Genomic DNA, 22,735 nt, shown 5'->3' with positions numbered 1-22,735 from the left:
CTTCAACTATCCTCCAGTTGCTGCTGTTGAGTCAAAGGAAGAGAAGTCATTAACAACAGAGGTCACCAAGAACAAGAGCAGCCTTCACCTATGTAACACTTGATTCCCACACACAAGTAACAGCAAGGGACTGAAAAAATGTACTCGCACATCTGACTTCCTAAGTAGAGTCATGATCATCACATCATTTTGCCAGGCAGAATCTCCTTGAGTGCAGGACACCAAGGGAACAAGATGAAACAATTCACCCTCCTCTTGGTGAGCAGATGGAGCTCTGCATTCAGCAGCGCAGCACGGGGCAGGACAGACTGACAGAGATGTTTAAGGAACTCTGGGTGCAGTTCTGTTCCAAAGTTCCAAACTATGGTTCAAAGAATCACGTGGCCTGATCATGTGATATTTGCTATTATTCTAGTTCCAGCTGAAGAAAAACTAAACAATGAGGAGACAGAAAGAGGAGGAAAATGCTTACACTGACAGAGACAGGAAGTGCATCTATGGCACTATAGCCAGCTAAGGAGATGTAAATATTTTCAAATGTTGCTTCAGTATGTAAGCAACTCCCTCAAGGATACTGTATGACCAACTAGGAGGAGAGAAGGTTCAAACCCCTCTTTCTAAAAAGATATGATGCATGTTAAAAAAATGTCCTGTTCTGCTTCTCCACCAAGAACCGTGGCTTCTCATGAAACTAATTTCTTAACAGCGAAGATAATCAACACATACTTTATTTATTTGGACTACTCAAAAACACCAGCTGAAGAAGATTACATTACAGTAAACTGGCCTGAGAAAACACAGTTTTAAAAGTATGAATGAAGTCAGTGCCTACCCTTTGGGAACTGCACACTGGACAGAGCAGCACTGATGGCTGAAATGCACTAACACTGGCAATGTCATTCGCTTTTTGTGACGTTGTCTTTGTACAAACAAGATGAAGAGGTTTCCATCCACAAAACAGCAGGAGGAACCTACTTCCGTTCTAAGCTGGTCTTTAAAAAAACAACAAAACCAAACAAAAAAAAAAACCCCAAAACAAAACCAAACAAAAACCCCAAACAACTAAACAAAACAACAAACAAACAAAAACCATAAAACCCCCACAAAAACCAGACGTTCAAATCCTGGAATTAGACCACTAAGCAGAAGAAAGAATTTCAAATTAGTCTTAACAGCAATAAATGCATAAATGTCTCAAGAAACACAGCTAAAAGTGATTTCTGCATCAGAAAGGCTGATAGCACTGTACTGTCTCTTCTAGGTCATCAAATTTAACAATACTGTCTGGACCTTCTCAATTAATCACCTTTTGTCAACTCCTTAAAAAGTGTTGGGATCCTTGTGGACAAAAGTATCAGAATTTGTCAAGTTAGAAAGTTTTTATTTGTTTAAGTAAGTAAAAAAATTAAGCTAAAAAAAATAAGCTAAATACTGAGTTTGTAAAACCAGATTCAAATGATGCAAAAAAAAAAAAAATCCAAGACAAGTCCATGGCACATTTTTCGTGACTTCATGTGCATACTACTCCAAGAACTGAGTAATATCCCCGATATCCTTTGGTTTATACAAACTTTCCCCTTTTTAAAAAAAAATTCTTTGTTTGTTACAGATTACATTTGAGACTAGTGGCAGAGAGAAAAAGCAGAATTGTGTTCAAATAAACGCAGATAAGGAGTAAAGAAAACAACTCATTTGATGGTTTGTGTTTTTAAAGAAAGGTGGAAGTAGAAAACAATTGGCTGAATACCAATGGTTAGACTAAACAAGAAGCAAGAAATATAGAAATTTTCTTTTCACAGAAGACAGATGTTTACCAAAGCAATAAAAAAAAACCAACAAACCCCCCCCCCAAAAACCCCAAACAAAAAACCAAAAAAACAAATAAAAAAACCCAAAAAAACCCAAGCAAACCCATGACTGCTCCTTGAGTTTTTGATAATTTATTAAACTTTGAATAAAGAAACCTGTTACGATGAAGTAACTTTCTGATAATAACTGTAACTCCTGACTGTGTATTATTGGACTTCAATCTATCCTAGTTTCCATAGACCCAAAATTTCTAGTTCCCATCCTCAGTAATAAGTATCATCATTCTGGTTTTACCCATAAGAAAAAAGGATGATGACATGAAGGAATGACAGTTTTTTGGACTGTGTTAGGACTCACTTAGTAGTCAAGAAAAACTCCCTCAATTGGGATTCCTACCTGATCCTCTTTCAGAAAGAGTTGTCTAAAGAACACCTAACTAAACTCTATTTTCCCGAAGTCAGAAATTATAATGCTCTCTATATGAGAACATATAATCCTCACCATTTGAAAAAATTAAGTACTGACTCTGTTTAAACACCTTTCAAAACTCACTGTTAGCACAACAGCCATAAAAAGTGAGTTTAATTAGAAGTCTGATGGGAAATAAAACACTCACCTATCACTTTTTTTTTTTTTTCCCAAATGAAGGAATGCAAGAAGATAAATTGAAATGTCATTATTTTGTTGCTGTAACCCTCAAGTCTTCATCACCAACCCTCATCTGTTACATCTACAAATGGGCAATGCTTTCTTTGGACTGGGAACACTGTTTTTCTATTTGTAGTGTAATGAATCTAGCAGTGTAGGTCCAGGGGAGACAAAGCAGTGGTACAGAATTGAGAATAAATAATTCAGCTCAATTAGAATCCAGGAATCCTCTGCTCAGACTGGTAGTAATTGGCACATCTGAAAACAAAAGTTCACCACCAAAGACTACATATGTGGGGCAAAAAATATCAGCCAAAAATTACTGAAGCATCATAGCTGAAATTAGGTGTTCATCTGCGGATACTACAGTTCAGCAGATCTGGGTGTCAAAATCCACTGCTTAGGAATTTTGAATGCCAGATGAGAAAAAACAGTTACACTAAGGTTTTATTCACCAAATCTTCCTTCTTAAAAATGTATTTCATTTCATTGAAATGAACACTGCCAGGTGATGGAACACTTCATTTCAGAGAAACTCGAGTGTTTAGGTAGCTGTGAAAGCATACAGAATGCTATGAAAAAGAGCTGTAGTGATTTATTATTCACTATTTTCCGTATCATCAGAACATCAACAAAAATTATCCTAAACACGGTAAAACTCTGACAAAAGGAAGCACTATTTTCATGTAATATGCAGTTAATCACTAGATTACTTTATGTCAGTATGTTATAGAAGCCAGATGTATAGATGGGATCAAGGTGTAACAGCATCCCCAACTTGGGAATACCAAAACTTCCTCTCCTCAGCAGTTGGAGAATGCCACTGCAAAAAGGTCTGTTTCACACTGGTGTATTTTTCTTCTTCCCTAAACAATTTGAAATAAGACATTGGGAAACCTTGGTTCAGCCAGTTTTATTTTCCCACTATGGAAGTTCAGTGTTTTCTGCTGCAGGAGCAGACCTATTACACAAACAGCTGGCAGAGACCAAATCTTAGGGGAATAAATCCCACTTGGAAAAATCTCTCAGCTACCAGATAGCAAATCTTCAACAAGAATAGCTCACACCACCTTCCCTTTACAGTTTCTTTGGTAACTTTGCAGGGTTAAGAATAATAAAAGCTACCCTTCAACCTTATCTTTGGAATATGTGGACAGCCTGTGAAGGAATAACAATTTCAGTTCTCCTAATCAAAGAAAAAGATGACTCTGGATATGTCAAAGGCTTTAGGCTTGGTTTGTTTTTGTTTTTGTTTTTTTTTTTCTGCTGGGCTGGACTGAAATTGAGAGGAAAAAAAATCACTGGTCAGTAAATAAATTGCTTTAGATGATATGTAGAGGTGACCTCACAATTTGGGAATGTGTTTTAACAGTAGTTTTACAAAATGCTGTTTACAGTCATGAGTCTCTGAATTCTTCTCACTCTTCTTTCTGAAGAAGTAGTCCAAAAAACAGTCTTCACTGACCTGTAGTAGAGACAGACGTCATGAATTCAAATAGACAGCAACTAATCTAGCAAATACCACAGTGAAATCTTAAGAGGAAGGTTATATATTGGGAGAAAAATGTTTCTTCCACAAACCTTGCTGTAAATAACAGAGGTAACTCTGACCTTGAGGAACCCTTGCAGTGACTAAGCATGCCCTTATGAAACTAACAAAAAAACAAACTTCTTTAGGGCAAATAATTAATAATACCCAGAACTGTTAACAGTAAGAACAGCTGCAGAGCCACCCAGATAAAAAACTTCTCCTGTTTACTCCATACATTGTTCTAGTGAATGTTATTCTGCTACGGTAATTTCTTTTTTTTTTCCTCACTTCAAAGAGCAGCTGCTTGTCTGAAAAGGCCATTGAACCAACATCCAAACTGCTATATGTAACCCTGATGAGTCAGAAAAAAGAATAAGGCTTGTCTCAAAGAACTGTGAATAGCCCAGTTAATCAGACTTTTCTTCATCTACCAACATGCCTAACTTCTCTGAGCATCAGTCCTACATCAGGAGAAGGTTATTAGTGGCTCTCTAAAAGAGTATATGCTGAACTGATTTTCCAAGATGTTTGGTGTACAAGCCAAAGTTCTAAGGCTGAGCACTGAAGTAGCTTTCACTTTTCAGCAGGACAACTCCTATCCTCACCTCCTGGTTAATTCATCAAAATATCAAATCTCCACAATCACATAAGCCTGGGTTCCATGATGATAAAATACTACTTTGATCTGGTATAGATCAGAATCCTCAAGTCAGTCAAAAGACACACCCACCTTCAGGGATTTCTGCCTTCAATTATGTATAAAAAAAGAGGATGAAGAGGAGTAGAAGAAAGGAACTCAATGTTTTGAAGCTGTATAGGACACTGCTCACATTTCTCAGGTCCTCAAGATTAGTCCTTTTAAAGTGCTGGGTGAAGATAAGTCTAAGTAGGAATAAAAAGGTCTGAAAACAAACAGAAATATCCAAATTCATTCAGTATGTAAATCAGAAACATTTCTTTTGTTGGCTTTTCGGTTTACCCTTCTTTAATGAGCTGGAACAGATCGCATGGCAGACAAGGAATAAACAGCACCTACATGTTCTGTCAGTTTTCTATCCCTCCCTTTGTGGTCCTGATTCTTGTTGCTGAGAGCAGGACTGGGGCTGCAGCTAGTGTCAAGAGAAGCATTTCTGCCTGCTTTCCATTTCTGCTGAAAAAGAATCACATGGGCTTCTGTGTAACATATGAGTACAAAGTATCTCATAAAAGTTACTCTTTAATTGCATGATTTTCTCAAAAGCAAGTAGAGAAAGCCTCATCTGAGCCTCTGAATTAAATCCAAACATCATAACCTCAAAAACATCTTAGAGCAACAACTGCTTACACGATTCCCCAACATGGCATGTGAGAGACAGCTGTAAGTAACCTTCCAGCTACCATGGGGCCTTCTTCATGTTCTGTACACTGCAATGGGCACCACACAACACCAGCTCTCCTACCAGCCTTTGGGGTCCTTCAGAGAACTTTTCCAGTGCAGATTTGTCAAGGATGCTGGCAGCAATTTCCTGTTTCCTCAAGGGTAAGCATATTTTAAGTATATCAACCTGATCCACTATTACCTAGTCTTTTAGTCCCAGAAGAACTTTAAACAGTAAAATAAAGAAGCAAGACTTACAGTCAGGTTTCCAGTCACAAACCCAGGAACAGAACAAATACAGTAAAATATATCTCTGGATTATATTTAACAGGGCTCCCTCACTGTCTCTCACCTAGAGCTCCTCTAGCCTATCATCTCTGTAGGAAGCTAAAAATCATGTGTTCACAGCATCTCACTACCTGGAAGATCACCATCTTATCTTCTGCTGGGCACTTCTCACACACTGCAATAAGGCTTCTTGCTTTCTCTCAGCAGAAATGAAATGTTGTTTTCTTACCTAATAGATTATAACCACAGCTGTTAAAAGGATGTCTTTGTTTTACTGTCCTTTCCCAGCTTGTAAGAAATCTGTTATGTATTTTTTCCACCAAACTCTTCCCTGTCTTGACGACCTACTATACATTCTTAAAGTTTATGTATGGCATTTTTGGCAACACTTTGATGTACCCGGTCACATTATGGCAATGTAGAAGACAAATTCAGGGGCAGACTGATTAAAGTAAGCTGTTTCTTCCCATACAGCCCATTTAGAAAAGTTCCTCACAGCCAGCTACAGAAAAATACAAATGAGGAACTGACAACTGTGTCTAGATACCACAGCAAAAGTGTTCTTCAGAGCAAGCAATTGTTTCAGAGGCAGGCTTGAGAAACAGTGTTAAGTTTGCTTATTGGAATACACTTGATTCTCAGTCAACCATCAGGTAAGGATTCTCTAAAACATTTTCAAGGCATAACAAAAGGGAAGCAGATTTCTCTTTGCAGCTGGAACAGCACTGGGCTGCAAGAAGTGATCTTCTACAAGGCAGGTGCAAAGGAGTTAATGTTTGGTGATCACATACGCACCTTTGGGATTTCCAGCAGAGTAAACTCTTCAATCAGCTTAGTGATAAGCTCACAAATGCTTTGGTTCAGGACAGGCAGCAACAAATCACCTGTTTCCACAGTGTGTGTTGGTACTTCATTTATTATGACCAAGTACCACAAATACACCAATGTTTTAACATAAATACATATCAAAACCCGTGATCCCACAGAATGTCTACGTCTTGCAGTAAACTGTGTAGAAAACTAGAACTAGAATGAGACTAAGTCCTTTGATAGCATTAACATAGTATTTCTAACCTCTTTAACTGAAGTTTTGGGAATGATCTCTGCCTATGTAGCTCAATCCACGAATTTCTGTAAATTTTCCAGAGAGCAAGAGAGTCTTTGTAGAAGGATACTCAGTAACTAGAAACTTAAAAAGTTTACCAGGACAGAAGCTGACAAAAACTGAAGTAATTTGTCTCCAAGTTTTAGAACAGTTATCTGAAGAAAGAACATGAAGTGTGGCTTTTTACACGCTCTTCTCCAAAGAAGATAAAGCAACAGCATGTAATTTATGAGCTTATAGGCAATCCTTTAATTGTGTTTTGCTACTAAAGTAAATTTACCACTCTATCAATGCAACAATTGTATTTTTTTTTACTTGAACAGTTAATAGAAACTTGTAACCTTAACACCTATAACCATGTCCATCCCAAAAAACAAACAAGCATATAATTAGGTTAATGCTACTGTGGTGAAGAACTACAAAGTGTACCACCTAACATATATGGAGGGGAAAAAAGGATAGGAACTTTTCTTCATAGGCTTACCAGTTTTTATACAAGTAGTCTGATTGGTTAAAAGAACACAAAATGTGCAAACCTAGTCCTAAGAGGAACATACCAAGAAATAAATCAATCTCACACATACCAGGCACCTTCATAGACATTCACTTGAAGAGCAGGCCCATATAACAAGAAATGTTTCCACAGTTTTTGGAACCATATGTATGTATTACCTTTTTTTTTTTTTTCTTGTGTGTGGAAATTCATATTGGCCATTATGTTATTGTACTCAGAATCAAAAATGGGCTGGAAAGCTTGAGTCATTCCTTTTTGCTTTTAAAATACTTGCACAGCAAATTTCTGCCAAGAAGATGAAGAACCCCTAGTGCCTGAAGATTTATTAATAATCTCTAGCAGTCCAAAAAGTCCTGAGCTACTTCTTCAGAAATTCTTTCAAGAATGCTGTCCAGACATACCATCTCTAAGGTATCATAGGCACATATACCTGGGTATATATATATCTGCTGCTTGAGTTTTTGTTACTGATATCAAGTACTTTTTTGTCTCATCCAAACAGAAAAAACTTCATGTATTTACTGCACTCTTCTACATTTTCTATAAACATATTATCACTCTTTTCCCTTACACTCTTGGTAAATCTTTTTTTCCATTAATGTTTCTTTCTTATGAAACTGAATTTGTCAGGGCAAACACTATAAAGTTACTCCAAACAATGCCCAGCCATTCATATTTTTTGGTTTACATTCTTTTCCCACGTGGTTTAATTCATAATTATTTCCAGCCTCAGGAAACTGGCCTGTTTTAAAAGTACCAAACATAAGTTTTTTACTTCGTTTGCATTTTAAAAATCAAGTAATGAATGAGTTCTAAGCAGCCAGTAATTCTGAGTTCTACAGTCTTTATCTTTGTCATCAACTGAGATTGTGTCTAACACAGGAATCCCATATTAGGTAACAGAGACTGATGTGAGAAAACCTGATGAGAATTCCGAAGGCTCAAAATTGAAACTGAAATGAGCTAAAAAAAAAAAAAAAAAAAAAAAAAAAAAGAAATGTGGAACGTTTAATGGATGAACAAGAAACAGCCAGGTAGTTGAACCACTGTGAATAACTAGGATTCATGGATTCATTTTCTTAAGTAGTCAAACAATTACTACAGATGGAAGGAGGTTAGGTAGAAAGACAAGAATTAGAAGTCAAAGCAAATTCTGAAATGAAAGAGAAATAAATAACCAACTGCCTGAAAAACAGCAATGTCAAAGTATGCTAAGCCCTGAAACAGTATTTCAGAAAAAGCATCAGCACACTCTTGTTTGTGATGGTCAGAATTTCTCCATGTGGTCTGAGACAAACTCATGCACAGGCAGGACACGAGACCATTGGAACTTCCTGCTGCTTCTCTTACCCCTGCACCCTTCTTGCAGGAATACAAAAAGACAAACAGGAAGGGAAGCAGGGTACAAAGAAATCCCACAGCAGCAGGCACAGGGCAAATCCAGCATTCCAACACGTTTACTGATTATTTTTACAGTGCTTAATGGCAAAGTACCACACATAGACACAAACAGCTTCAAAGCAATCTCCCACCCTAGAAACAAAATGAGGGGAAGGGACTCTGTTTCAGTTCTTCATTATTAAAGCTCTGAAGGAAAGAAATTTCAACAAACCAAAGTAACCCAATCTGTGTGTTTCCCTAGCCCAAACTCCCTCCATTTTTACTGTCTTTTCAAAGTCTAGATCAAGTTTCGTTTAAGTTTTCTGGGTGAAGGTTGTTATTTCTGGCTTTTTTTCCCTCTCTCTCTCTTTTTTTTTCCTTTCCCCAAAGACTCTACTTCTTTGCCCTTTTCTTTTTAAAGAGACGTTTGAAAGCATCATGACTATTCAAAAAATCTTTGTTGCACTTCCCAGACCTACCCTGTAATATCTAACAAAGCTCACAGGTTACTGGAAAAAATATTCTTCCTTTTAATTAACTACTAACTAAAAACTGCTAAAGTACTCAATATAAAAGATATATCAGGTCTCATATAGATTTAGTATATTAACAATATTTCTATTACATTATTATGGGCAACCATACTGATCTCACAGACACTTTTCCAATTGAGAGACATAGCCTGTTTCTACCTTTTGGTAGAAACCTGGCCTGTTTCTACCTTTAAAAAATTTTACCACAAGTTACCACATTGTAATACCCACTATCTTTTTGTTTAAGTGAAGAATTATTCCAATAAACTCATGCACATCTTCTAACATTGGCAAAACTTTGAGGGAGTGATTCTTCCCCACTGCTTTTGAAGGACGAGTTTGAACTGAGGATGGAAGCAGCAGTCCTTAGCTTCCATCTCACAGCATGTAAATACCATGCTGGCAGGGTAAGGAAAGCTGGCATACAAACATGAGGGCAAGGAATGCAAGGGAAAAGCCCCCAAATCACACAAACTACTACAAAAAGATTTCCACATGCACAACACAAGCGAATCTACATTTGTAACATGGCAAGGCAGAATCAAAGTAATCATCAAGGTAACTAAACCAAGTATCCACAGAGCAGTAACTGATGTAATGAAGAACAACCATGCATCCTTCAGCTGCACCCAGTAAATATGCATTAAGATGCCATCTATAAGTAACTTATATGGTAACATGCTGATCCTCTTTCAGAAATCTCATTTAATACAATGCAAACATAGATTCTGCTCAGAGAATGATTCAGAATTTGTAGTCAATGAGAGTCTTGTTTCTAGGACCTGGCCAGCCTCAAAGAACTACTACAATATAAATATTTAATAATAATAAAAGCAAGCAATCCTTTGCCAAGAACAGATGTTAGAAAGCGACAGCAAATCTTGGCATTTGGTGGCACCTAGTAATCCATTCATTGAGTCACTGCTGTGATTGATGACCTTAAGTTGTTCAGGAACTACTGGCCCCTCCAAGAAATAAGGCATATCAATTGTATTTTTTTTTTCTGTAAGCATTTTTCTCTATACAACCAGTCAATGTTAGACTCTATTCTTATAGGTTTAAAAACAGTATAAGGCTCTATTGCTTGGGAAACCTATCTACCTGGAAGAAATTGATGCAACTGACATATTTCTATACTTTAGGTATCTTTTGTTTTGACATTCTACTTTTGGTAACAAAGATACGGTTGGAACAAGCATAGCTAAAACTAAACTCCTCTTGAAACAGATCTTTTCCATTAATGGCATTCTGAGGAGTCTTAGGTCTTGTTTTGACTGAGGAAACAACTAATTCATGAACTTGATTGTCCACATCTTTCCATTCATCCTTCATTTCACTAACAATCCCTACCTGGACACCATCCTACTTTTTAAAACTAGTCATTCTCTTCCAGGTGAGATACCTGGCCATACCAGTCTCCCTAATGCTTAAGTAACATGCATCAGACACACAGTTCCCACAGGAAATACTTCTCAGCTACTTCTGAACAAATCTCTTTTCCTTCCCCTTTCTTTTAACTCAAAGAAAACTAGAGCACAGAATCATGACACTGCTATAACCACAACAGAATGTATTATGTATTAAATATGAATAATGTGCCCTAGACATCTACACAGGAGAGGATATTCAAGCAGTAATAAGTGAACAAACTAAAGATGCAATGGCTAACAAACACATTACTATTTATTTATGGCAAAAGTTCCCTTTGTATAATTTAATTTAAAATGCAAGCCAGAGCATTTAAGTCTTACTGCAGATCTACCTTTATAGACAGTGTTAAGTCCTACAGGTTGTTTGTTTAAATTATACCACACAGCCAGGAACGCAATTTGAACAAATGGAATATTAAGGAAAAAAGAGAGGAAACTAAGTGTTCTATGTCATACTGGACTCTCACATGCTATGAATTAAGTGAACCCTATAAAATTGTGATCTGTACAAAATTCCACGATTATATCACAACAGAAGTAATTAAATTATTTCTGCCAGTAAAGTCATTAGTGCAGAACATGTTGCCCCTTTCAACTCTGAGCAAGTTTTTTTTTTTAACCTGAAAATGCTTCTACGACAGTGTCATCTTGATTAATAGTCACATAAAGCATTTTTAACCACCAAGTTCCACTGAATTCACAGTCTGTACTTAAAAAACATATTTAGTATCCTAACCACACATGATGAACTTCTGGAATAGCAGCAAATTCCTCTAGACTGTCAAACATTTTTTGTTCAAAATTTATTTAGTATGTTTTATGGTATTTTCAGCTTTTCTCTAGCTCCCTGATGATGAAGAAAACATCAGAATCATTCAGGGTGGAAGGGAACTCTGCAGATCACCTGGTCCATTCTCCACCCTAAAAGCAGAGTCAGATTTACTTCCACAGAAGAAACACCAACAAACAACAGCATGAACTAACAAAACCCCCAACCTAACCCAACAAAGAACCCAATTACAATTAAAAAGTTATTTCAGCTACATATAGCAATTGCTTTCTTTGCACCCTAACCTAACCTCATAGTATTTATTTTAATAATGATGATTTTAAGACAAGCTTTTTCAGAAGCTAACTTCATGGCTGATCTACTTTGAAATCAAGCATGCACATTTTAGGGTGCTATATAAATATATATATTTTTAAGTATTTGTTCTTTAATCAGAAATAACAGGGAGGGTTTTATCATAGGAAGGCCTTAATAAAAAATGTTAGGGTTTTGCAAGGCCTCCAGCTGGTACAAATTTCACTTGGCCTCCTATTAAAGTAGCCTCAGAAATCCATAAGTGAAGTTAAAACAGAAAAAAAAGAGAGAAAAGGATGCAAAAGTGGCTTGAGGGGAAGAAAGTTTCACTGGGACTTCTAAAAGCATCAAACAAAAGTGAACACAGAAGGACGAATAGGAAAAGCAACACTGAAGCAGTGGTCTGGACACAGCAGAGACTGGTATCCAAGGCTGGAATGCCAGCAGTGCATGGACAGCCAATGGGCATGCTAAATAAATTGGACTTAAAAAAAAAGCAATTTCCCATACCAACACCAATACATTCATTCAGAGGTTACCTACTCACTTCAGAATTTTGGCTTAATCTCTTTGCTTTGAATTCTACATCCCTAAATTGAAAACAAAGTATTGCCTCATCCCACAGTGTTGTAAGAGTACATAAACTATTATTGCCTCTAAATCATAAGAATGTCTCAATACAGGAAACTCAATAAAGAAAATCAGTAACTCTGCAAGTAGCATTGGTTCTAGACAGCATGCAACAAAACCTAAACAGAATGCTACATTAAATGAGACCAGAAAGAAACTTGACCACCTATTCATGCAGTAAATGCCATCCTGCCTTCACACTGAGATACAGAGCCATTTGGAAAAAAAAATAATGCAAATGTAAAAAAAAAATATCAATATTCCTTCTCATACATGGCCTTTTGCAGCACCTTTTTGCCAGATTAATTACTGCAATTGAATGCATGTACTCAGCTTCTTCTCTGAAAACCTCCTACCTAAAGACTTTCTCATGACCTGCAAACGTACTGATGAGGCTTTTATTTCATTATGGGAGCTCCCCAAGCTGCTCAGCAAGACTAAACTCAAAACTTGAACATTATGCCTCTGTAAGTACAACAAAACATTCTAAACATTAAAAATAGCTTTTATATTAACATGATACATTGTACAGGGGATGCATCCTCAAGTCATTCACACCCACTAGATTCTTTCATGCCTTTTTAAGTAGTGGGGACAGAAGGCTTTTACTAGTCTTTCACTCCCATCACCAAATTTCTGCAAGGCTGCTGACCTCCGAAACAGAGCCGCTAGTGCCGCCTAGTGGTAAGAAGCTCAGTCTCAATTTGACCGATTTACGGCAAAAAGCATAACGAAGATCATCCTTCAGCACTTCTATATTCTTCTGAGATAGCAAATGGTCACTGTCTTGTGTTGAGGTTCTTTACCCTCCAGTTTACATTAACAAAAAAACCCCAAAACAGTAGTATACATTTTTAAAGAATCAAGCGGAAAGGAAATATAACTTTCTAAGCATCCGCAGTATATTGCAGATTCACATCCCTCCTGCTTTCAAATGTTTAATACATTTTTCCTCATCTGGAAGATTACAGTAGGATATCTAGAGCAGACTGGCAGTCATGGCTTCAGATGGACATTTATAGCCTCTTGATCAGTCATTAAGGAATTAATGTCAATTAACTACAATCTAAGCCAGACAGAAAAGCCTGATGTCAGGAAAGAAGCAACTGCCAGGCTGCTGCAGGACTTGGCTGCCCTACTGCCCAGGTGACATGAAAATTGCTTACAACAGAAATCTGTAACTACAGAGATAAAGAAGAGTCCTATTTTTCTACTTACAATTTTGAGTCCAGGTTCAGGAGAAAGCCCAGTTTGTCATATTCTGGAAAACAAAAGCAAGGGACACAATATCATAAAAACTGCAAGTGTCTCCTTTTCAAAAGGCACCAAACCCAAGAAGCAGCAAGTCCTTACGGAAAGACAATAATTATGTCTAACTGCGAATAGCTATTATCCTTATTTTCAGTCACTAGCAGCCATAATCACTGATTATATTTACTTCAAGGTATTTGAAAATTAACATTCCTAAATCTCCAGGAAATACTAAAGCAAAAGAATCTGTAGGTAATCATTATAAATCACTAGAATTAACCAAGATATCTGCAGTCATAAAAACAAAGCACTACTGAAACCATGCTTGCACTCAGATAAAAAGCTTTCCCATTAACAGTAGAAATCAGTTTGCCAGCAATTTGTATGACAAACACTCCCTCCTAGGCCCTGACATATTAAGAGCTCTGAAAATTTTGATTCTTTTTCTGTTGCAACCCACAACTTCATAATCAAGTAGTCCCTCTTCAAGGGAAAGTCACACATGGTGGCAAAAATGCTTGAAGCTCAGATGATGTTGCTCAGTAGGAAAGTGTAAAGCCAGTTTATGACACAAAGAGAGAACAGCTGCAGAAATAAAGTTATCACTCAGAACATCTCTAAGTTCTGTATAAAATAGGAGCTGCATTCAGTATCTTTGAATACACTGTGATATTGAAAGTCACATATTTGACACAGAAAACCCCAACCCTAAACTGCTAGAATTCACATGAGAGACAAAAAAATAACTAAAATGTGTAGTGTTCTTCTTGTGTTGGGTTAAGCTCAAGGGCCTCTTCACCCTGAGAACCACTGGCTCTCACTACCATAGAATAAAAAACAATACAGACAGAGAAGTAGAAGATAAACCTTCCAGAGCTTATTGATCAGGATTTATCAAAAGAAACAAGAAGCAAAAAATTCTCATACCCTTTTAGAAAAAGCTTACTGGAAATAGAGAAGTTTGCTTTCTTTATGAAACACCACCAGAATCTCTGCTGCAGTAGTTACCTAACAAGATCACAAGCTTTTCATAAGATCACTTACCAGAACAGGAAAGCCTAAACATGTACCTAAGACAAAAAAATTGCACCAGATAGGTCAGTGTAAACCGTGCAACTGATTTCAATCCCATTAAGATTTAATTCACAAGCCAAGGGAAGAATGTTGTTTGACATAACTTAGGTAACAGAAGTTGCAGAACACATGTGCACTTGATACTGGCACATACCCATTCTCTGCCAGCATCTGTGTGCCACCCACTATCCCCGTTGTACTTGATGTTAGAAATGCACCTGTGCATCTCCCCTCCACCTTCCACATACTGACAGTTTGTTTCCCCCATGTGCTGCTTCCCTCATAACTTCCTCACAGTTTATTCCTCCTACAAGAAATTATTTCCTGTCCAACCTTACCTCCTCTGCATGTAGGATGGATCATGCATTGGAAAGTAGTCATTCTGGGGAAAAAAATATGCCTTCAATTTTTATTAATGCTTCCTCCTTCCAAAAGCAACATCCATACTGAGCAAAGAGCAACAGATGTATTTTTTTAATTTTATTTTTTTTAAACACCTACAGCCACTGACTGTCATCAATCCTGTCCCATTGCAGCTAACATTCCTTACAGGAATGTTAACAGGAAATATAATAAGAAATCCAATAGGAGACACATCATAACTACAACATCCTAGGTTTTCTACTAATTCAGCACTTTATGAACTTTATAACCAAAGCACCAGAAAACACACATATACTAAATGCTAAGTGCCATAGATGACAAACCTCCACTGCAATGTTTCATGAGAAACATGAAACCTTCTGTCTGTCACATGCACACCACTTTCCCTAGGTTTAAAGTGGTTACTTTTGATGTTCACTGATGTTTGTAAAAATAAATACACCACCTACCTTGCAATGGACACTAAAAAAAATGCATGAAGTAGAACAAAATAACATTTCTGTTTTCAAACAGAAAAACTGCTCTGTTCCTGACACTCAGTAGGGTGTAAATTATCCTTTCTGTCTGTAACATCAAAACAGAAACATCTATGCTCCTTCTCCTCACTAGCTGGTGAAACGATGTGAACTATTGAAGGCAAAGAAACGCTGCCCTCACCATGGGCCATCTCACACCCACTGAGACTCCTGGAAGCTACAGGGCTACCATAGGCTTGGAAATGTTTCTCTATCCCGTGCTGCTCCCCAAAGACAGACACCAGGAGTCTCTAAATTACAGATACAGGGTTAGCTTCCTTTTTAGCAAGAATCAGCCTTGTTATAGACTTCCAATGTCATTTATAGCTGTATCACTACAAATACAGGGACCAAAAGTAACTGTGACACCCAACCATGCAGTCCACACACTGGCTAGAAGCAGACTGGATTCACAAAAAAACCCAAATATGGAGAAAGGCAGACACACAGCCCTGATTCAGGAGAAGGTAATCCTTGTCTGAAGCTATGTATTTAACTTTAAACAAAATAAAACCCAGACCCACTAAATCAAAGGCAAGTACAACCAAATCTAAAATACAGAACAGTCAAGGAGGGATGATTACAGGAGACAGACTGAGCTGATCACACAGCTCACTGCTGGAGAAAGGGGCAATCCAGCTCCTCCCATCCCCTTCCTTGAAAACACTGGCTGCAAGAGCACTGGCACTCACGTAACCTCTCTGTGCCTTAACCTACAGGCTGCTTAGTGCCACCACCTTAGTTTGAAGCCTTACTCACCAAGTTAACAAGCTGACACACAACATTTCTCCTCTTTTTCATGAAGTGGGATAAAAAAGTGGTAGAGTATTGGAGAAAATGGAACAAAACAGCTGGAGTGAACGGGTAGAAATACTCAGGCATCTCCACTACGGACCAGCTTGTACCAGCTAACTGTGTTAACAGCGGTTTGAAGTTCTGCCCCCTGTCAATGCCATCATGATGATCCAGCTCAGACCACGACTGACCCACCAGTTTCCAGATAAGGCATTTATATGGCTGTGTGAAACAGGACTTTCACTTTTTTTTTTTTTTCCCCAGACAAAAATGAGTAAAGATAATAAAGAATTTAATTTACATCCACTAGAACATCGTGGAAGAATCTGAACAAGGCTTTATGTGGTCAGCCTGTAAGGGACTGAAAGGCTCATGAAGAAGAAAAGGAATGGTATTTTAAAAGAGCAAGGCATTCTAAGGACCACACACTCACTTGTGCTAGAAAGCTACAGGTCCCAGCTGACAGTGTGGTACAGTACTGTACAGAAGCACACAAATGATTGAACATGGGAAATGAAGTTTCATCACGCCCCATAAGAACAAGATGTTTTCTTAGGTCAGAAATAAAATGCATTTCTACATTTCTAGCAAGATTGGAATTGAATGAGAATCTAATAGCTGACAACAATTTCACAATAAAGCATGTAATTAGGATTATATGAGCAGAAGTACCGCCAAACATAACAATTTCTGTAAATGATGGAAATCCTGTGCCAAATTCAATGCTGGCATTAGCATGGACATTTCTCTCAAGTACCCAACAGAAATCCAGCTATCAGGCAGCAAGTGAGAAATGCATTGTCTAATGTCTATAAAACTCCACAGAGACCACCCAAAAAGCCATAAGGCACAGTGTAAAACATCAAGTTTTCAAATTGCATTTTGCATCTAAAGCCAATATAGCTATATATAAGCAAATGCACACAAACTTCCCCTTATGCTACTGATCAGAAATTAATAATAAAAGAATTCACTTGTCTCACTGGTTTCATCCTTCCTAACTACCCATAAAGTATTTCCCTGATGACATAAGTACTATTTCTACAGCATCTAGCTACTTGGAAGCCCAGTACAATAAGTTTTCCCACAGAAAATTAATTTAAGCTTTTCAAAAAGATGGGCAGTATGCAGTTCTGTATGTAACTGATACTTGCAAGTACAGGAGGGAAGGCAGAGCATTCAAAATTTCATTCAAAATGTTTATGTTTGACAAAGAAATCCCTACGACACTCAGGAGACAGAAGTCCTATCAAGAACAGCTCAGACCACCCTGATACATTTCATCCTGTCCAGTGCAGTTTGATCTTTGCGGAAGTGAGGCTGCAACTGAGCTAAGCCTTGGTCACTGTCCACATGCAGGTTCTACATCTGTGGCAAAGGCCAGGTAAAATGACTTACTCTGCCATGAGAAAGGTCAAACACCTCACATTCACCTTAGCCTAAGAAAACACACATGGACAGTTACAAAAGTTCAGCTGATGTAAAGCAATTCTGCTAGAGCTCAAGAGACAAGAAAGAATTAATGAAAAAAAAAGTCATATGCAATGAATCAACTCAAAAGGACAAAAGAAAAGTTTTCTTCCAGGGTTAAAAAAATACTATTCTGGATTACTGAGCAACAGTGAAAGCACTGGACAAACAAGGACTTAATGTTGCATCCTTTCATTAGGCTTTTCAACTTTAACCTCTTCACTGATGGAACTCAGTGATGAAAGCACTCTTTTCTGAGGCTGGTAACTGCAAAAAAATAGTAAGATTGTAAAGCCAGGTTCAGAAGGGGTAGAGCTAAAGCCACCTGGGCTCCATATCTCTGTCCCTGCATAGACTGCATGACCACCTCCTAAATGCTATGTTCCAGTTTCTTCCTCATTTCCTCTTTTGTAGGTAGGTACAACAGTCATTTTCTCCAGGTTATCCAGATAACACCAGGGAGAAACCCAAGTGCGCTGGCAAGATAAAGCCCAGTCCTCAGTGCCTTCCTTGCTCTGTAAAAATACACAGAAAGAACAGAACTGACATCTGTAAATATGACTGCTTAACCCTTACAGTCCAGTGCTAGGAGCATGCCTCACAAATCTACAGCTGCATATAACTATTTGCCCATTTGGCATTTCAACCATGTGTTTTTAAAAAAAGGCTCTTCAAGAACTTCTCCTGTAACCTCATTTAGGTTTCTTTTTTCCCCAGGAAAAAAAGAACTTCATTGACAGTATTACTCCTTATACCTGAAGCATTTGGTCTAGAGAACCAGGAACAAAGGAAGAAGCAGAGAACATTTTGAAAATTACTGGTACAATATTTTCTTGTGAGATAGCTTTTTTTGCTACTTTATTCTCAAAAAAGACTGAGTAACTTAAATATTTAAGTAAACGTCAAACTTGAAACATGCTCCTCCTTCCTTTCCCCCTGGAATATTCTAGCCAAAATGGTTAAAATTGGACATCATTTTAAGCAGCAAAAAAGGAGAAACAGAGCAAGTCTCAGCATCAGCTGCAGAACTTGGAATTCCACTTCTATTAAAAATGTTCATAGACTATGCAAACTGATCTAAAAACTCCTGTTCTTCTGCACCAAGCACAATTCTATTTTCCAGATATCCCACCTGATAAAACCAGACAGATTTGATGAAAATTGGTACACCAAGCACTATCAACAAAACTGAAATACAAACCTGTGAGTTCAAAGTAGGGAAAGGGGAAATCTGCCTCCAGTCACTAAGACACACGTGCCCTGGTGACATCTAAAGTCATGAGGATACTACTTATTGTTTCAGATTTATCAGCAAAAGGAAGTAATTTCCAGTTCTATACCATTGAGGTATTTTTGCCCTCCCTGCAATTTCTGGTTGGGGCCCCCAAAGACATCTGGCCCAGCTTTACAGCCTGAGGAAAGCAATACACCAGAGGGGTCTCCTTCATTAGACACTGCAGCTACATTATTCATTCCCCATGCACAGAAAGAAAAAATAAGCAATCACTTGCTGATAGTGCTGTATGGGTCATCCATCAGGAAGGTCTTTTGCCTGCTTGTCTTACCTCCAAAATAGGTAGAGTAAAACAAAAAGGTCATTTTAAGCATGTTACCTTTTTAAAGCCTCTGGTTACCTTACCATGGACTATGCAACTCCTTACAGTTTTTTTGGTTTTTTTTTACTAATAAAACTACAGCAATCTCCAAGGGTAGAAAAGCAACTGACTGCTTTAAGTTGAATTTTTGAAAGACCCCAATAGGAAGATGAAAAATTTCTTCCTATGAACTGCATATGCCCTTTTCCCAGGGAATCACCTCTTTAAAGCCAGACTGCAGCCTTTGCTAAATAAACAGTTGTTTCATTTACTACCACATATCCACTTGGCTAATGGAGTTAATGCTGCCCTATTGAATTTTCCGACATATTCTTTATTTTAGAATTGTATCACATTTCCTAATAAAAGTCTAGAACAATATTAACAAAATAGTAACGTACATTGGCTTTTAGTGGCGTACAAGAAGTACTGATTTGATTCAGAGGTGCCACATGATAGAGAAAAGTCCCATCAAGACACTTTCATTTCAATGTGTCTTTTAAGCTCCTCAATTCATTCACAGCTATATTTTCCATTGGAGGAATAGAACATTAATAAGAAGACAGATGATGACATCGAATGCTGGCAAAGTCATGTAAGGACTGTGCAACAATACATGACAGCCATTGGCAAAGATTCAAGCAGCTGCCACAGCCTAGAGCTCAAAGAAATAAAGAATGAAGTAGGACTTCATTAATCAAAAATGAAACGGAAGAAGAATTTTTGCAGTATAAAGCCACTAAAACCAGCAGAAAAAAATAATCTTTCCCATTTATTTTCTGTTTTACAAGAATGCAGAAAAATGCAGCATAATAAATCCACCGCTACCTTCCCATTACTACCCACACAGCATTAAGAAAGACAGTCAGAAATGCAATCATTTTTGGGGGGAAGAGAAAACAAAAAAAGTAACATACTATAACCATACCAGCTCCCAAAATAAATTAAAATTGATTTCCTGAAAGACTATTTATCAAAGAATGACAAATTCTAATAATGCAATATATAAATTAATTACTACTAATCTAGAAATCTGGCAAAGATCAGAGCTTGTATTTGTGGACACCTTACTACCAGACTGTCATCAAGAAAGCCAAAGAACAGCAACTCATCTTCTGCGGGTCACCAGTGCTTTTTTCTCATTTGAGAAATCTGTCACTATTCTACCAATTTGATAACAAATTATTTCAATTGTATTCCTATTCCTGGCCTCCCCAAATACCAATCTCCACCCAAAACATAGGAAACCAGCCACCAAATTCACTCTGGAGTTGCATTTAGGAGGACAGACACTGTTCTTCTCATCCTTCACAAAATGATTATTTGAGCACCTGAATATATGTCAGCAGCCGCACCTGAATATATATCAGCACCCAAAGGAAACTGAAAGTTTACTTCATAATTCTCATAGCTTCTCCCAAAAAGGTTGATGACTCCACTGTGAGAAATTACTAACAGCAATGTCCTAACTAAGCATGGATTTAAACTCTGAGGTGATTACTCCACTACCATTGTGAACTCAGCATCTGGAAGCATGGCCTTGTATGTGCGTTTTCACAAACATGAGCTGCAGCAGATTTGCTACTCTAAACCAAATTTTAAAGGCTCAATTTTCTTTGCATAAATCAGGACAAGCTTTTGATAAGGGATAAGAACTAAACTGGAAAGAAAAAAAGCTATTTAAAGGTTAAAATATGCAAAAAGTTTGAGCAAGGCCTAGATAACACTTGGTTTATTGAGAAGATATGTTAGAGCTATTGAGTTTTAAGCCTGCATTGGTAACAACTCTTATACAACTTGTGCCATTACTGCAACCAAGAATGTCTAACATTGTAAGCCTACATCCATAAGGTATTTATAACTTAAATATTTCCAGCAAGCACATTAGCAGATGAGAAAGGGGCATACTCAATGTGCTACAATCCTGACGAGAAGAAAAATGTAACTTGCTTTCTCTCTCTGACACGGGAGGTAGGAAAAAGTCTTGAACAAAAATAGCAGGGTATAAATCTGACTTTCAAGGTCAAACTTTAATTTGCTAGCAACAAAGTAAAACACAGCAACTAAAGTTAAAAAAAAAAGAGTACTAGCTAACTATGACAAACAAATGCAACTTAGGCCTCCCCAGACACCCTGTGTCCTGCTTAATGTCTCCCAAGTTCAGAAATTTTTTAATCTGAAAAACTGGCCTAGACATCACATCAAACATTTATCTTTGCTGCTCAACCTTTGTACTTCAAGGGAAGAGACAGTCATGCAGTGAACCACAAAACCAATTTGGACTTGTAAAGGCTGGACCACAGTATGAACCTCAGATAGTTCAGTCTCACTCCAAGCATACTTGACTATGCCCTTTAACTATGAAGCAGTGCTTCAGGGCTCCCTAGCCTGATGATCTACTGAACACTCAGATCAGAAGTTTATAAAGAATAACCCAGAAGATCATTAACCTGCGATGCCTCCGGACAGACTTCCAGCCTTCCTGAAAACTGAGATTTGCATGTGGGACAAAGAGTAAAGAAGAAAACGAAGACAGGGAAGAGTCAATTCAAATAAAACAAAGAAGCTGCAACAAAAAATTGCCCTTCACATGGCACAACTAACAATTACAGAAGAGCAAGTCCATGAAGCTGTTCGATATGCAAATATAAGTCAATGAGAACTAGTTTTAAGCAACATAAAATCTCAACAGGGAGATTATTATTGACAGATGTTTAATTCTAACTAATAAAGAAAAAGGCATTTTTATGTTTCAAAGTATGTAACTTTAGTCCCTTCTTACCCCAACCTGAAACATCACCTACTAGGAATGGCTGGGCCTGGAGCTGCCATTGTTTCTTTGGGTTCTTTCTGGGCTCTGTCTTTTCCTGGGTCTGCAGCAAGGTGAGATGGGATGGACAGCGGAAGCACAAGAGCCACAGTTTTTCTTTCTCTCCTTCCTGTTCAACAAGGAAAGCTATCCCTCAGTTGGACAAACATTACACATCTTGACATCTCATTACACATTATCAGTTCAGAGCAAGTTAAAGTTTGCAGTACAGTGAATGCAAAGTACCAAATATGAAAGCAATAAGCATACAGCTCTCTGGGACATTTCTGAGCCTCCCTTCTTAAATGTAGGAGTTTTCTTGGTATTTTTTCAATGAAAAAAAATCAAATTTTGTTGCAGTGGAAGGCTTTACTAAAGATCAAATTTTATCATCTTGCTCCTAACCAATCCAAGCTTGAGTTGCAATATAAAAGCAGAACAAAGACCAGTGCTTCTTAAACAGACTCAGACAGTCCATTGGCACACACTAGCTTGTTTCCCACCTTCCATATTAACAGAATTCAAAAAACAGA

The 22,735-nt window shown here is 37.7% G+C and overlaps 1 protein-coding gene across 13 annotated transcripts in view; it reads right to left on the bottom strand.

Annotated features, from left to right (window-relative positions):
• Positions 1–22,735, bottom strand: part of ST3GAL3 (ST3 beta-galactoside alpha-2,3-sialyltransferase 3) — a 191,887-nt gene that overhangs the window by 117,851 nt on the left and 51,301 nt on the right. For 10 of the 13 annotated variants that reach the window (XM_030454997.1, XM_030454990.1, XM_030455000.1 and 7 more), the window contains 2 exons: positions 22,198–22,332; positions 13,528–13,570 (listed from right to left, as the gene is read on the bottom strand). In XM_030454997.1, coding sequence (XP_030310857.1) covers positions 13,528–13,570; positions 22,198–22,332 — 178 coding nt within the window. The remainder of the gene's footprint in view (positions 1–13,527; positions 13,571–22,197; positions 22,333–22,735) is intronic. The other 3 variants (XM_030455001.1, XM_030455003.1, XM_030455002.1) reach the window with 1 other exon arrangement.

The sequence above is a fragment of the Calypte anna genome, chromosome 8, assembly GCF_003957555.1.
Source record: "Calypte anna isolate BGI_N300 chromosome 8, bCalAnn1_v1.p, whole genome shotgun sequence".
Taxonomy (NCBI): domain Eukaryota; kingdom Metazoa; phylum Chordata; class Aves; order Apodiformes; family Trochilidae; genus Calypte; species Calypte anna.
The sequence above is the reverse complement of the archived record's forward strand: the minus strand, read 5'-3'. Positions and strand labels throughout refer to the sequence as shown.